At 42.6% G+C, this 18,402-nt stretch overlaps 1 protein-coding gene across 2 annotated transcripts in view; it reads right to left on the bottom strand.

The window, feature by feature from the left end:
* The window catches only part of LOC141121233 (uncharacterized), a 77,933-nt gene that overhangs the window by 41,838 nt on the left and 17,693 nt on the right, over positions 1–18,402 (bottom strand). The window contains exon 1 of one of the 2 annotated variants that reach the window (XM_073611069.1): positions 303–426. The exons of the other annotated variant lie outside the window; for it this stretch is intronic. Within the exon in view, the coding sequence (XP_073467170.1) occupies positions 303–339 (37 nt within the window). The 5' untranslated portion in view covers positions 340–426. Of the gene's footprint in view, positions 1–302; positions 427–18,402 lie in introns of those variants that run through there. 2 annotated transcript variants of the gene reach the window in all.

Raw genomic sequence — 18,402 nt, 5'->3', positions numbered from 1 at the left:
ACTGTACTTTTATTTCTTCATCAGATCATCCCTAACAGTTATTACCTTTTTCCACTATATAAATCCCGTATAATAATATAGTGCAGAGATCAGATTATGCACTAATTGAAGTGACAGAACCAGCATGATCACATCACAGTGGTGTTCAGTAGGTTGCCACATGCTAAAGCAATTCTTCTCAAACAAGCGTAGTAAAACACAATGAGAACAGATTGCATCAGTCAAGAAAGATTACAAACTACAGAAAAAAAAATACTACTAATAATAAAAAGTTCAGAAAAGTAAAATAAAGAATGACTTACTGGACATCATGGCGAGCAGGATTGTTGGCAATAACATTTTGGCAAGGAACTCTGAACGCAATCAGGTCCTCTGTGGTATGCGTGGTAGCTGTTGGGCTTCTTGTTCATGAATGAGCTGTTTATACTGTATATAGCAGCTCCTCCCTTTCCCTCCCCCCTCCGACAAGGCTTATGAATCATTGTTTATTGAAATCCTTTTTTACACACATTCCTCTCCCTCTGGCCCGTACGGCCATATATACCTATACAGTATGTGTTGCAAAATTGTCATTTATATATGTGCATGCATGCAGCGGCAAGGGTGTACGTTAAGATTTTTTTTTTCGTTTTCTGTATTTTCCTATATTATATTCTCTTAAGCACTTTTCTGTTTTTTTTTTTCACTTAACGTCATTATTTGGATGAAAAGCTCCATATATGATAGCATATACGTAGAGATAGGTACTCTTTACAGAGTCACAAGTGGTCTCTTGGACCCCCAATGCCCCCTCTTCATTTCCTCCAGCCAGGTTGAGCACATACCATGCTTGATCAGCTGTTTTCTTGACTAAATCTGTTGGGGTCTGATAGTCTTAAAAATGGAAGTGCTAAGAGCTGAGCGCTTCTAGGTTCATCTAAGGGGCACTGGTAAATTAATATTTATTGTCTCCCCTCCAATGTCTATCCTAACAATGCCAATGGACCTTCTGAGTTCCTGGAGGGGCACCAGGACTCCTGGTTTCCATCAGGAGTGGCAGCATTGCAGTCAGTCAGGAGATTGCTCTCCTGATTGGTGCTGGTTTTTATGGTGAGCTGAGGGCTGAGGTGAGACGTTTGAGCAGTGGGGTGCAGGGGAACCCCCCCTGCACAATCCACCCCCCCCTAGCCTGCATGTGTGTGGCCGTGCACTGTACAGGGGGGGGGGCGCCGGACCAACAGGTCTCCACCAGGTCTGTCAACCCCTTACAAGCACGTGACTAGAACCAGAGTCCCCAATTGGCCTGTTTAATTTTGTTATTGGAGCACAGAGCGCTGCCCCCAAACCTTCCCACCCTGCAATACCAGCAAATCAACACTTGCCGTCAGCTTCCGGCTCCCCGTGCAGGCCAATCAGGACAGGAGGCCGAAAACACAGAACTGGCAAAGAAGAACGGCTCACCACAAAAGCCATGGCACCGGGCACCAGGGGAACTGTGACCACTAGAGGGCCCTGCCCGTAGGGTGAGTGTGGACCTGGCGGGACCCGCCTGCACCCCCCCAAAATCCTCCAGCCCCAGCCGCCACTGTGTTTGAGCAATATGTCGCTGTGCCTAACTAAGCTGATCCCCCTAAGCCAAGAAAGTCTTTTGTATCCTTGTGACACTTCCAATCTGCTTCCTGCCAGTGTCCTTTAAGTGCTCAGTCTCAGAGTCCACCATTTCTCTTGAGCTTTAGTCTCTGTGCCTCCTAAATCCTAGTGTTCTCCCTGCCTTATTAGCAGCCTCTGCCTCAAGTGTCTCCTGTGCCTCAAGGTTACCTGCATTCTTCTGTGTGCCTCCATGCCACCCTTTGCACCTTTGTGCGCCATTGTGTCTTCAGAATTCCCTCAGCATCCCCAGATGTGCCCCAGTTCTCCCAGGTGTCTCTAGTGTACCACAATTTACCACCATGATTGTGAATCCATGCAGCCCCTAATCCGAACACATGGAGAGAGAGAAAACATTACACCGGAGCCGATATCGCCGCTATCACCGCTGGGGTCGTGGCAATTCTGATACTATTTCTGGGTTTATTGGTTTTCCTCTACATCAGATTTAAAATAGGGAGCCAGTGTGAATACTTCAATTCAACATTACAGAAATTACCCTGGACGCTTTGTAGGATTGTGGTGGAGAGGATATCGTGACCGTGATACCCCATGTAGCTTGCCCCTTTTTTGGGGTTGGTGGATCCGGGGAGCCATTGGGAACATCTTAAACCAACAATACGGAAACCACCTGAATGCCCTACATGATCGTGGTGGAGAGTTGACCGTGATCGAGATACCCTATGCTGTTTGCCCCTTTTGGGGTTGTTGGATTCGGTGAGTGGGGACCCAAAAGGGGGAGCACAAAAGTCACAGAAACCACCTGAGAGCACTCTTGTCACGGTTTTCTCTTGCTAAGAAAATTCCCTGAAACACTGTGTTTGAAGAGTTTTACCACTTTAAGGACTATGATTATTACTAATGGTTTTATATTTGCACTAATTAGGGTAAGGTGCAATCACCTGTTCACTGGACTCTGATCACCAATGTGAAAATATTTGGCACTATTTAAGGCAGATTACATTATATAGTAATATTTGCACCGGATAGGTAGAGCACATATATGTTTTCTACGTTTGAATTTTTTATGGTTATGGATTGGATTATACTTATTTCACTTGGGGCGATGTATGGTGCAGACCTATCATAGATGTAGGGGTCTCAGCACACATCCTTTACATACAAGGCATTTTTGTATCTGCACATAATACTGAAGATTGCTCTCGTTTAATTAATTTAATTTATTTGTTGTATATATAATTTTTGTTAGTATCAGGTACCTTACTAGGTTGATGATTGGGGGATATCACCTTTGGATTTAATTTAACCCACCAGACAACCCGTCCCCCTCCCTTACATTATCCCTAAACCCCGTAGGGAGCGCCACACCCCTTTTAATTTATATCTCAAGAAAGTCTTTTGTATCCTTGTGACACTTCCAGTCTGCTTCCTGCCAGTGTCCTTTAAGTGCTCAGTCTCAGAGTCCACCATTTCTCTTGAGCTTTAGTCTCTGTGCCTCCTAAATCCTAGTGTTCTCCCTGCCTTATTAGCGGCCTCTGCCTCAAGTGTCTCCTGTGCCTCAAGGTTACCTGCATTCTTCTGTGTGCCTCCATGCCACCCTTTGCACCTTTGTGCGCCATTGTGTCTTCAGAATTCCCTCAGCATCCCCAGATGTGCCCCAGTTCTCCCAGGTGTCTCTAGTGTACCACAATTTACCACCATGATTGTGAATCCATGCAGCCCCTGGGATGCTCTGCATTTGGCTGGGGTGCTACATTCCTCCATCTGTCCTCTCTTCTCTACCCTCAGGAATGCTCCTGTCATTTCCTAAACTGTCTCTCTCCCCCTGTGGAAATGGACTAACTGGCGTAGGGTCAGGGGGCCTGTGCTCCAGTGGGCACCTAGAAAGGAGGGAAGGCAGGAATGGCATATACAGGAACCGATCCCCTTCATTTCCCCCCTGCAGCCTCTGAAAACCTGTTTCTCCTCTCACTGTCCACTGCTGTACTGACTGACACCATCCACTGCCCTACTGACAGCATCCACTGCCCTACTGACATGTACACTGCCCTACTGACTGACATTGTCCACTGCTCTATTGATACTGTCCACTGTCCTACTGAAAAACTCTCCACTGTCCTACTGACACAGCCCACTTTCCTACTGACACCACCATGCCCTACTGACACCTTTTACTGCCTACTGACACCATCCACTTCCCTACTGACACCACCCACTGCCCTACTGACATGTACACTGCCCTACTGACTGACACTGTCCACTGCCCTACTGAAACTCTCCGCTGTCTTACTGACACCACCCACTGCCCTACTGACACTGTCCACTGTCCTACTGCAAAACTCTCCACTGTCCTTCTTACACTGTCCACTGCCCTACTGAAACTCTCCACTTCCCTACTGACGCCACCCACTTTCCTACTGACACCGCCCACTTCCCTACAGATACCGTCCACTGTCCTACTGACACCGTCCACTGCCCTACTGAAACTCTCCACTTCCCTACTGATACCGCCCACTTTCCTACTGACACCGCCCACTTCCCTACAGATACCGTCCACTGTCATACTGACACCATCCACTGCCCTACTGAAAGTCTCCACTGACCTACTGAAACCATCCACTGCTCTACTGACACTGCTCATGCCCTAATGACACCGTCCACTGCCCTACTGACACTTTTTACTGCCTACTGACACCGTCCACTGCCCTACTGACACCTTTTACTGCCTACTGACACCATCCACTTCCCTACTGACAATGTCCACTGCTTCACTGACTGACATTGTCCACTTTTAATGTAGGCTAGATTTATATTTTTACAGTGACATTTAGTTTTATTATATTCTTCTACGTTTTCTTTAATATTTATCTAGGCCTTGCTAGGTAATTTCTTTAAAAAAAAAAAAGGGGGGGGGGGGTGCTGAGCCCCAGTGATTGTTGATCCCTTTTCTGTTCAGGTAGATCTCCACCTCTCAAAGGTTGCTCGCCCCTTCACCCGGGTAATCAAAAGAATTGGAGAGTTATGTCAAAATGTGGACAGTTTCTCCAAAAACCCTCTCAATATGTCATTAAAGTGTGTGGATGTTTGAGGGATGTCCTGTTGTGAAAGAGCTACAGGCAGTAGTGCATAGGTCCCATGAAAAAGTGGAAATGACATGGAGAGATCTCAGTGTTTTGTGTTAACATTAAGTCTACATGGACTCGGAGTGTTAGCAACTCTAACTTTGAGGAGTCTCCACAGTGGGAGCACATGTATTCTGATGGATAGGTGAAGGGCAGATGATTGGAGGGAGCTCAATCCTCCTTAAAGGCGCAGGAGCACACTGAACACCCAGCACATTGCACAATGGCAGCAAAGGTGTCAGTGCATTGCCTGACCAATATGTCAACAATACAAAAAAAGCTCACTGCCCCCACCTATAAGTGGTCTTCACAGCAAGGAGCACTGGAAGGGCAAACGCATGTCAAATAAAACCAAAGAATTTTCAAACTCAACTTACCCACCAGCCTGCGACCAACCGAATTAACCCGTCTATGGAATGGCACCTTTAAAGTGACACAGAGCGGTAGGCCACACGGCTGGTGCATAGATTCAGGTGCGACAAGCCACAAGACTAGCGATGAGACCTTCTTCACAAACATTGATTACACTGCAAAAGACAAAGTTTTCCCAGCAAACAGGAAAAGCATCACTGCAGAAGGTAAAGGCCAGGGCTTCCTGAACTGCATTACACCACAAGGAGGTCACCACAGTATTCTTGTAAAGCAGTGGCGTCTCCAGCTTTCATATTTGGGGGGCACATGGGGGGACAGGGACAAAAGTAGGGGGGCAACTATAAAATGCAATTATATATATATATATATATATATATATATATATATATATATATATATATATATATACGATCCCACAACGGCCCTTTCACATGTTCTGCAGTGAGCTCCCTTCCTACTGTATACTGTATTGGGCACCCCCCCAGGGTGGCAGAAAACAAGAGATATATGTCACCAGCATACCAAGAAAATATAAGGGTCCAAAGCAGTGGGAGAACTATCAGGGTTGCAAAGGTTGTCTTGCCACCGGGCCCTGGTGTTCTGCCACTGTGGGGTTCCCCAGTGTAAAAATGTGGAGAGGGTGTAAAAACCTTCTCCTCTCAGACACGTGTTATGTCAACAGTGTCTTAGGCGTTTTGTTCAAAAGTTCAGTAGCCAGGCTGTCTTAAAACAAAGTGTGAGTTTATTTGGTCACACTTGGCAACAACTTGAAAATATATACAAAGTTAAATTCTTCTTACAGCTAGATGTAGCAAAACAAAAATAATAGGAACAAAATCTTGTATCAAGAATGTTCAAGAGATATCTCAGCTCCGTTTGTGCTTTTCTATGTCAGAGAGATGTCCACTCTAGCAGCTGTTTGTGAGGTAGGCTGTATTTAGGCCTAATGTAAACGAAATGTCTTCTGTAGAGTAAGAATGCGTGTGTTCTTCTTTGTGTATGTGAAAAAGTAATGACGTCCTTCTGTGTGTGTGTGTAGGACATGTGTTGTGTGTATGATGTGTGTCGTGTGTGTGTAGTAAAGTGTGTGCGCCCTGAAGTGAAGTGTCACTCTGTTTTTATACTATTTCAAATCAACTAGTCAGCAGACTAAAGTCATAGCCATATACGGCTAGAACTAAAAATGAAATGATCATATTCGTGATTATTCTAAATATTCTCTTTGCCAACAGCTGACACGTCTCTTAAACTTCTTTGATTGTCAGTAACACACAACAGATTCTTATAAAAAACTAAAGGTGAATGACCTTTCCAAATGGCCAAATTCTTGTAATGGATATCTTTTAAACTACAGAAATGCAATTCTGTACCAAATCTTACAAATGCATATTAAACTATAATTGGATACATATATAAATATATACTACTTCACACAAACTCAATCTAACTAACTAATTAAATAACTATATCAAATAACTAACTATATTATGGATAATATGTTTTTACCTTTAAAAAGATCTTTACAATAAAGTTTATGACAGTTATACTGAGTATATTCTTATCTGTGAAATCACTGACCTACTAACCTTAGTCATTAACTCAGCACATGTAGAACAACTGTTACAAAAATGACATGCACACAACCTAGCTATTTCAAGATATGTCTTATGCTGAGCTGAGTGAGCTTTTTCAAAGTCAAAGCATAAAAGGGAACCCAGACTGCATACTTACAGATCTTGATTATAAAGCCGAATTAATATAATTATTCTACAATCCCCCCTGAATATAATTTATTATATTAACTAAATCACGCACACTCCATTTGTGGCCCTTTCATACACATTTTGAATCAGTTGCTCCAGATGTACCACAGCTCATCATAGGATCAGATAAGCCACTAAAAATACCTGTCATAATTTTTTCACCTTTTTTCATTTCTTCCTTAATCAATTTATAAAATTGTTTCATTCTAACCATAATACAGATTTGAAATAAAATACATAATATCATGATAATAAATATAATAACTATAGGATGCAATAATATATTTCCGGCAGCTGTTGTCACTGAGGTATTTCCTCAAACTAAAACATTCCTGCTGATTACATCCTACCCATTTAGTTCTTATTTTTACCAATTATTTTTATTATTTATTACCAATTCTTTAGAAACAAAAAGTATAATTCCAATGTACCTTAAAAATAACAAAATAATCTTTCCAATTGATATCTCAGTTGACATCTCTGTTGGCATCCCTGGTACCTTCAGATCTATAATTCTTAACCATAATTTTAGCTACTGGAATAAATTAGGAACCATACTCATTAGAAGTAGAAATCTCATTCAAGACATCATTTCTATTTAAATTTAGCAAAGGCCTAGCCATGTTTTGTGAACAAACTTCTGAAATACCTGTACCTGTTTGCAAAGTTTGCAACCACACTTCTTTCTATACAACAGATTATATCAAAATAACGGAGTATGCTGATCTCAAAAGACATCCTGTCATTAACTCAAAAAGTTAACAAACCTAATGTTTAAAAAAATAATAAAGTTTTTAAACTAAGACTATAACAGGTAAATAAGTCACCCAATCTTTACCTTATTCTTGAATCATCTTACCCTATTTAGACTTTATAATACTATTCATACGTTCTACAATACCTGAGTATTTAAGATGATAAGAAACAAAAACTTTACTAAATACCTAAAATTGCATACATATGCTGCAAAATTTTAAATCATAATCTGATTCCATGGTTTGAAATCCAACCCCAATGGAATATGACATAAGTTCACAACAACTTAGCTTTTGTTAAAAATATTATTTTCTAGAATAACCTCAATTAATTTATCAAAAAGAAACATTAACTAAAAAAAACAACATCCTTGTATCCTCCTGAAGCAGGTGGAAAAAAACTAATGTAATCAATCTATAAAGATTTGCCAAATTCCTCAATACTTTGTAGTATCAGGTTACTCTTTCCTATTGGATTGCTCTATAAACAAATAAAACACTATTCAGAAGTTTGATGACAAAGTGTTCTAAAATGAGTAGTTCAGAATTTCTTTCATTAGCTTAAACAAAAAAAAAAATCAATCAATCAGTCAGTCAGTCAGGTACCTGGATATGCAAAAAGAAATATTTTCATTTAAAAATAACTCTATCCATTATTGTTGGAACCAATTATTATTTTTTTTTTTTTTTTACAATAAATTTTATCTCCATAATCAATCTGTACTGACTCCAAGACAAAATTTCATAGTCCCCCTCTTTATCCTGTGACTAATATTAAATCTTGTAAAAGAATAATCTTACCAGATTATTGTATTTTTTCCTTTACACTGACAATTTAGGTTGGGCTTTCCCAAATATTCTATTTCTGAAAGAAATTTGATCATGTTGAAATTTCTTTTCAGAACTAAAAACATTCCTCTCATACAGTATGATTGAATGAGCCACACATGCCTGTCACTCTGACTGCTAAACACATGGCAGTCTAAAGTTCAGCTTTTAATGCAGACACTTACAGAAAGTTTAATATTGTCATTCCATTGTGCCAATATTTGGATCCATCTATAGAAGCACAAGAAATTCTTTCCCAATAAATGTTCACTAAAAGTTGACAAAGTGACTTTTTCCTTCATTTATACAACTGTGGTTCTATCCCTCACACTGCATCTATTTAATCCCCATGTATTTTTAAATACCACTACAACTGATCTTTTTAACATCCAATTGCCACTAGACAAAGCTGTGTGCATTGACACCTCCTGTTTTCTTTGTAATAACACCTTTAGCGTAACATAAGATGTTTTTCAAAACAAATGGTGCAAAACCCACAATGTCTCTGATCTGTAGCATTGGACAATGTTTTTTTTTTTCCAATGAAATTGTCTCATCACCCACATACACTTGAATGTAAAATGGCTGAGAGAGATCTCTATATTAATCAAAAAATACTAAATTAATAAGGGCTTTTTTTAGATCTTCAAATTATTTTATATAAGTTCTCTCTTGTAATTAAAAATATTTGCCCTACATTAAGCCTATATAATTCATTAAAATTTACTCAGACAGATACTCTGTCTACAAAAATCTCAATGAACTCTTAAGAAAAGTTATTAAGACCCAAAAAATCTTATTTTTTAAAAACAATTACTTTAATAAGTAATAATACCTTTTAAAAATGTATTTTTTCTCATCCATGAACCCTCTTCCAGATATTTGGAAGACTTTGATCCACAGAAGTGAAAACTGTCATGACATGATGACTAGTCTGTGTAACTTGATCTGCATTTCTCTGTTGGCAATACACTCCTCGCATGTCACAAACTCTTCAGAGAATGATCTGTTACAATCAGTTTAGCTTTCATGCTTTGTATACAATACACTGTACAATTCGGTAACAATCTAGTTTTTCGTTTTTAAAATGTTTAACCTTTTTACCACTTTTTAAACATATTTTGTTTGTACATCTGCCAAAAATCATGTACACTACGTTATATGACTTTTCTGATTATAGTAATGACAAAAAAATTGTTTAGAGGACAATCTCGTGAAACTCACAGATTGGGTCAAGCCCAAAAACTGCGATTGGCCATATCCCCGAGAAAACTCCTCCCTCAATCAAAGTCCTTACTTTTACCAGAAATACTCATTTACAAAGACTTTTAACAATTGTTTATTTTTACAATTTTTTTTAGATTGAACAAAACTTTCATATTTTAATATTTTCTCTGGGTAGCCTTAAGTAAATTAGAACAATCTACTACTTTTAATTTAATAACCAAATCTAAGTTTGGAATTTTTGTAAAAATTGTTCAATCCTTAACTTATTATTTCCTACAACCAAATCTATAGGATTTTTGTAAGGCACTAAACACCATGTTATTTTCCATAATCTCAATTTCATACAGTTCTTTCCACAATCTTAAGCAATACTTTTTCTCTGAAAACTTTTTTCTGCCCCCTATATATATGTTTTAAAATGACCACGTGTAATAACACACATTTCTGTTTTTCAGGGCTAAAATATTCATAAACATTTACATGCAGCATTAAACTTAGTTTCCATGTTAAATAACTTCTTTACACTCTGGCATTAATTAATTACCTTACTACTGCATGTATTCCTGTATTCCATATATATGGAATGTATCAATTTCCCGATGATACAGGAAAATACTTCTGAGCCTTGAGATGTTAACCATCCCATGTTACCCTATTATATATAAACAAACACACTCACCCCTTGTTAGTATGATAGTCCTTGTATACTTAAAAAAAAACAAGAGATGAATAATGTCCTTTAAATTTGTTGTTCGTTGCCTTTTCTTTCGTTTGTTGCTTTTTCTTTCTTTTGTTGCGTTTTCTTTCTTTCGTTGCTTCTTCTTTCCTTTGTTGCCTTTTCTTGGAAGAATCATTTTCTTGTAGCTTTTTGCCTTGTTCCTTGTATTGTGTGCTGTAGTGTGCTTTAGTGTGCTTCAGTGTACTTGCCTGTTGATTTTTCTTTGCCTGTTTCTTGGACTTTCCATCTTCAAACATCAAAATCCGACTTTCATCTTCGCTTACCAAATAGTACATACATCTGCCTGTTGCACCTCAATGGTAGCTTTTTCAAATAACGTGAAGTCTCAGTTCCTTGGCAGAAATCTTCACGTACGTAACGTTACGTTTTCACAAAGTCTTGGATTTCCAACCATAGCTTGAAGCATACCGTCCAAATGGCCTTGTCAATTAACTTCATAGGCTGGGTCTTCCTTTTTTTTTTTTTCTTCAAAGTTACAAACTTTGGCTAGAGGTGAGAAAACAGACATAGAAAAACTCACCCGCGACTTTTATTGAACTGTTGTCCACATCTGACGCAAACGCCTCCGTCTAGGTTCTTTACTTAGTTTCTTCTTGGAGCTGCTTGTTCCTCCATATTTGATTATCAGAAGCCATATCTTATTTAGAAGAATTTCTCGTCTTTAGCTGGCTCAGTTCCTTGACCTTTCATCCTTGTTTGATGGAACACAAACGCCTCTTTCTAGGTTCTTTGATCGTTTTTTCCCGAGACTTGATCAATCATGAAAATGTGTGAGTCTCCCCCCTTTGTCAAGGAGCAGGGAAAAAAACTGGACTGGCTGGCAATCGCCAATGTAAAAATGTGGAGAGGGTGTAAAAACCTTCTCCTCTCAGACACGTGTTATGTCAACAGTGTCTTAGGCGTTTTGTTCAAAAGTTCAGTAGCCAGGCTGTCTTAAAACAAAGTGTGAGTTTATTTGGTCACACTTGGCAACAACTTGAAAATATATACAAAGTTAAATTCTTCTTACAGCTAGATGTAGCAAAACAAAAATAATAGGAACAAAATCTTGTATCAAGAATGTTCAAGAGATATCTCAGCTCCGTTTGTGCTTTTCTATGTCAGAGAGATGTCCACTCTAGCAGCTGTTTGTGAGGTAGGCTGTATTTAGGTCTAATGTAAACGAAATGTCTTCTGTAGAGTAAGAATGCGTGTGTTCTTCTTTGTGTATGTGAAAAAGTAATGACGTCCTTCTGTGTGTGTGTGTAGGACATGTGTTGTGTGTATGATGTGTGTCGTGTGTGTGTAGTAAAGTGTGTGCGCCCTGAAGTGAAGTGTCACTCTGTTTTTATACTATTTCAAATCAACTAGTCAGCAGACTAAAGTCATAGCCATATACGGCTAGAACTAAAAATGAAATGATCATATTCGTGATTATTCTAAATATTCTCTTTGCCAACAGCCAGTGGCGTAGCGTGGGTTGTCAGCACCCGGGGCAAGGCAAGTAATTTGCGCCCCCCCCCCCAACCTGTGGACTTTTAGCTATCCCTGAGTCCCTTCAAATACAATAGTACTGACCTACCGGATTCCTATACTGACCACTACACTGAGAACTACACTGTCCACTACACTACATTGTCCACTACACTGACCACTATACTATACTGACCACTATACTACACTGACCACTACACTGACCACCATACTACACTACACTGTCCACTATACTACACTACACTTGACCACTATACTACACTACACTGTCCACTATACTACATTATACTGACCACCATACTACACTGACCACCATACTACACTGACCACCATACTACACTGACCACCATACTACACTACACTGTCCACTATACTACATTACACTGTCCATTATACTACACTACATTGACCACCATACTACACTATACTGACCACCATACTACACTGTCCACTATACTACACTATACTGACCACCATACTACACTGTCCACTATACTACACTGTTCACTATACTACATTATACTGACCACCATACTACACTGACCACCATACTACACTGACCACTACACTACACTGACCACTACACTACACTGACCACCATACTACACTGACCACCATACTACACTGACCACCATACTACACTGACCACCATACTACACTGTCCACCACACTACACTGTCCACCACACTAACCACTACACTGACCACTATACTACACTGTCCACCATACTACACTGACCACCATACTACACTACACTGACCACTATACTACACTGACCACCATACTACACTGACCACCATACTACACTGACCACCATACTACACTGACCACACTACACTGACCACTATACTACACTATACTGACCACCATACTACACTGACCACTACACTAACCACTACACTACACTGACCACCATACTACGCTGACCACCATACTACGCTGTCCACTACACTATACGATACTGACCACCATACTACACTGTCCACCATACTACACTGTCCACTACACTAACCACTACACTGACCACCATACTACACTGACCACCATACTACACTGACCACCATACTACACTGACCACTATACTATACTACACTATACTGTCCACCATACTACACTGTCCACCATACTACACTAACCACTACACTGACCACTATACTACACTGACCACCATACTACACTGTCCACTACACTAACCACTACACTAACCACTACACTGTCCACTACACTACACTATACTGACCAGCATACTACACTGTCCACTATACTGACCACCATACTACACTGTCCACTACACTATACTACACTATACTGTCCACCATACTACACTAACCACTACACTACACTGTCCACCATACTACACTACACCATACTGACCACTATACTATACTACACTAACCACTATACTCAGGCCCAGATTAAGAGCATCATGGGCCTGGTGCTAAGGATGTTGGTGGGCCTTTTTATGAAAATAAATAAAATGAAAACGCAAACAATTTTTTGTGAAATTTAAATTAAAGAGAGAGAGGGGGGGAGAGAGAGAGAGAGAGGGGGGGGAAGAGAGAGAGAGGGGGGGAAGAGAGAGAGAGAGAGAGAGAGAGAGAGAGAGAGAGAGAGGGGGGGGAGGAGAGAGAGAGAGAGAGAGAGAGAGAGGGGGGGGGGAGGAGAGAGAGAGAGAGAGAGGGGGGAGGAGGGAGAGAGAGAGAGAGAGGGGGGGAGGAGAGAGAGAGAGAGAGAGAGAGAGAGAGAGGGGGGGGAGGAGAGAGAGAGAGAGAGGGGGGGAGGAGAGAGAGAGGGGGGGGGAGGAGAGAGAGAGGGGGGGGAGGAGAGAGAGAGGGGGGGGGAGGAGAGAGAGAGGGGGGGGGAGGAGAGAGAGAGAGAGAGAGAGAGAGAGAGAGAGAGAGAGAGAGAGAGAGAGAGAGAGAGAACAGGGTGAAAGAGAGGGGATGAGAGAGAGAGGGGGGTGGGAGTGAGGGGGTGAGTCTGTAGGGGGCACAGCATAGTACATTACACAGGAGGGGGGGTTATAGCACAGTACATCACATGGTTGGCACAACACATTACATGGTGGATACATGGATACAGCACATTTAATGGCGGGCACAGCACATTACGCGGTTGGCACTGCCCAATACAGCACATTACAAGGTAGGCACAGTACATTATATGGTGAGCACAGCACATGACATGGTTGGTACTGCACAACACAACACATTTCATGGTGGGCACTGCATGACACAGCACATTACATGGTGGGTACAGCGCATTACATGGGGGGCACTGCATGACACAGCACATTACATGGTGGGTACAGCGCATTACATGGGGGGCACTGCATGACACAGCACATTACATGGTGGGTACAGCGCATTACATGGTGGGCACTGCATGGCACAGCACATGACGTGGTGGGCACAGCGCATTACATGGTGGGCACTGAATGGCACATAACATTACATGGTGGGCACAACACATTACATGGTGGGCACTGCATGGCATAGCACGTTTCATGGTGGGAAATGCAACTGCACATTACATGTTAGGAACTGCACATGACATGGTGGGCACTGCAAGGCACAGCATGACATCGTGGGCACTGCACATCACATGAAGGGCAATGCAATGCACAGCACATGACATTGTTCAGCACAGCGCATTACATGGTGGGCACTGCAATGTACAGCAAATGACATACTGGACACAGCACATTACATGTTAGGAACTGCACATGACATGGTGGGCACTGTTGAACAGCACAGCACATTACACAGTGGGCACAACACACTACATGCTGGGCACAGCACATGGCAGGGTGGGCACAGCATAGCACATGACATGGTGGGAAGTGCACATGACATGGTGGGCGCTGCACATTACACGGTGGGCACTGCATATTACATGGTGAGATCACTGTATGGCACAGCACATGACATGGTGGACACTGCAAATTACATAGCGGGCATTGCACATTACATGGTGGGCAATGCAAGGCACAGCACATGACATGGTGGGCACTGCAAGGCACAGCATGACATAGTGGGCACTGCACATCACATGAAGGGCAATGCAATGCACAGCACATGACATGGTCAGCACAGCGCATTACATGGTGGGCACTGCAATGTACAGCAAATGACATACTGGACACATCACATTACATGGGGGGCACTTCAAGGCACATGACATGACATGGTGGGCACAGCACATTACATGGGGACACTGCAATGCACATGACATGGTGGGCACAGCACATTACATAGGGGCACTGCAATGCACATGACAGGACATGGTGGGCACAGCACATTACATGGGGGGCACTGCAAGGCACATGACATGGTGGGCACAGCGCATTACATGGGGACACTGCAAGGCACATGACAGGACATGGTGGGCACAGCACATTACATGGGGGGCACTGCAATGCACATGACATGGTGGGCACAGCACATTACATGGGGGGCACTGCAATGCACATGACATGGTGGGCACAGCACATTACATAGGGGCACAGCACATTACATGGGGGGCACTGCAATGCACATAACAGGACATGGTGGGCACAGCACATTACATGGGGGGCACTGCAATGCACATGACAGGACATGGTGGGCACAGCACATTACATGGGGGGCACTGCAATGCACATGACATGACATGGTGGGCACAGCACATTACATAGTGGGCACTGCAAGGCACATGACATGGTGGGCACAGCACATTACATGGGGGGCACTGCAAGGCACATGACATGACATGGTGGGCACAGCACTTTACATAGTGGGCACTGCAATGCACATGACAGGACATGGTGGGCACAGCACATTACATGGGGGGCACTGCAAGGCACATGACATGACATGGTGGGCACAGAACATTACATGGGGGGCACTGCAAGGCACATGACATGACATGGTGGGCACAGCACATTACATGGGGACACTGCAAGGCACAAGAGAGCACATTACATGGGGGGGAGCAGCAGTCTGTCCCCTAGCACAATAATTACACAACATCCCCCTAACAAATGTACTGACCTTATCATAACAGCATGGGAGATGTCCTTCCTCCCGGGCTCCTGCTGGTTAGAACATCAGGCCTGGAGCCCTGACTATACTGTCCACTACACTGCCCCCCATAGTGACACTACACTGACCTCCATACTATACTACACTACACTGTCCTGCCTACAGTCTCTCTCTCTCGCCCCCCTCCCTCCCCCTCCCAGTAACATGACTCTCACTTACCTTCTTATCCTGGCTGCATGGATCCGGATGAGGAGGAGAACACAGCGGCGGCTCTGCTTGCTGCCATGTTCAGTATCCAGCGCCCTGTGATTGGGTGTATGGGGGTCATGTGCGGAGGCGGGGCGCCTCACATGACCCCCATACACCCAATCACAGGGCGCCGGACACTTAACATGGCGGCCGGAGCCCGGGGACACAAAATTAGAAATTAGGAGGAGGCAGCCAGTGACACACACTGGCGCCCCCCTAAATATTGCGCCCGGGGCCACGGCACCCCCTGCACCCCCCACGCTACGCCACTGCCAACAGCTGACACGTCTCTTAAACCTCTTTGATTGTCAGTAACACACAACAGATTCTTATAAAAAACTAAAGGTGAATGACCTTTCCAAATGGCCAAATTCTTGTAATGGATATCTTTTAAACTACAGAAATGCAATTCTGTACCAAATCTTACAAATGCATATTAAACTATAATTGGATACATATATAAATATATACTACTTCACACAAACTCAATCTAACTAACTAATTAAATAACTATATCAAATAACTAACTATATTATGGATAATATGTTTTTATCTTTAAAAAGATCTTTACAATAAAGTTTATGACAGTTATACTGAGTATATTCTATCTGTGAAATCACTGACCTACTAACCTTAGTCATTAACTCAGCACATGTAGAACAACTGTTACAAAAATGACATGCACACAACCTAGCTATTTCAAGATATGTCTTATGCTGAGCTGAGTGAGCTTTTTCAAAGTCAAAGCATAAAAGGGAACCCAGACTGCATACTTACAGATCTTGATTATAAAGCCGAATTAATATAATTATTCTACACCCAGCCTCCTTTTGCTGTCCTGCCCCTGCTATTGACAGCTCTGGTTTGGCATATCTTCGAATTTACAGGCTAGTTCTCCTGTCCTAAGGACGGGAGAAATCAGTCTGTTTTTTCAGTAACTGAGAGTCCTGGTGGAGTCCTTCCTGCAACTTCCTCTTCTCCCTGCCAATGAGGATGCAGGGGAAGGAGCAGATCTGGTGGCAGTGGTTGTGTGAGCGCTCGCATTATGCTGTGTCAGCGAACAGAGGGAGGGGGGAGGAATCACCCGCAGGAGCTGACTGGGAATGCTCTCCCTCTTAGACATTGCCTTTTTGTAAAAAGAAAATATTTTTTTTTAAATTGGGGGGGGCACATGGTGGGGCACAGTATATTGTTGGGGGGGGGGGTCAGGGCCCCCTCTGCCCCCCCCCCCCCCCCCCCCCTAGGGATGCCATTGTTGTAAAGAAAGTGCTGTGTGTTCCAGAATTAGAAGGCAGCCTTCTATCAGTGAAAAGTCTTGTAACAAAAGTCTCACAGTTAAGTTCCAGGATGATGAATGCACAATTCACAATAATAAGTGATTCCTCGCTAAGGGAGAAAAACTGGATGGATAAAAACATGCTCATCACCACAGACCAGCAAGCCAATATAGTCTATAATGACCTACACAGCAAATGTATTCACTTAAGGCACAAGCTGGTGGGGCACAGAAGTCCAGAAGCTATACAGGACATTATAAAGAGAGGCTTATCAGAAGATCTGACAATAGCGCCTTGCAAAGTGCTCATGAAATTGAAGTGCTGTATAGAAACAGAAGCCACACATGCTCCCCTTCCATAGGCGTCTCATAGAAAAACCACCCACGGAATAGTACACCAGACAACCAAACCATACACTCCTTAACAAAACGGTGTAGCAGAAAGGAAAAATCGCACTCCTATAGAAATGGGCAGGTGCATGTTGTTGGATGCCAACCTACCTCACAAGTAGGGCTGGGGAAAAAAACGATTTAAATCTTGAATCGAGTTGAGAGGTCAAATCGATTCAAAATTTAAACAAATCGATTTGTTTAGATTTTTTTTTTTCACCGCGCAGGTCCTGAGGAGCTGCAGGCAGGAAATTTTAGGCGAAGCCGTGATTTCGGCCTAGTCCGCGGCTTCGGCCTAGTCCACGAGGCTGGGCGTCGCGGACTAGGCCGAAGCCGTGGCCTCACCTAAAATCTCCTGCCTTCAGCTCCCCAGGACCGGCGCTGACACCGCGCCAGTCCTAAGGAGCTGCGGGCAGGAGTTTTTAGGTGATGCTTCGGCCTAGTCCGCGGCATTCGGCCAAGGCCGCGGCCTTGCCTAAAAACTCCTCAGGACCGGCGTGGTGTCCAAAAAAAAAAAAAAAAACTCGATTCGAATCGTGAATCGAGTTTTTTTTTTTAAGAAAATCGCAGATTTGTTTTTTTTTTTTTTTTTTTTTAGA

This window comes from Aquarana catesbeiana, linkage group LG01 (assembly GCF_042186555.1).
Source record: "Aquarana catesbeiana isolate 2022-GZ linkage group LG01, ASM4218655v1, whole genome shotgun sequence".
In the NCBI taxonomy this organism is placed as follows: Eukaryota; Metazoa; Chordata; class Amphibia; order Anura; family Ranidae; genus Aquarana; species Aquarana catesbeiana.
The sequence above is the reverse complement of the archived record's forward strand: the minus strand, read 5'-3'. Positions and strand labels throughout refer to the sequence as shown.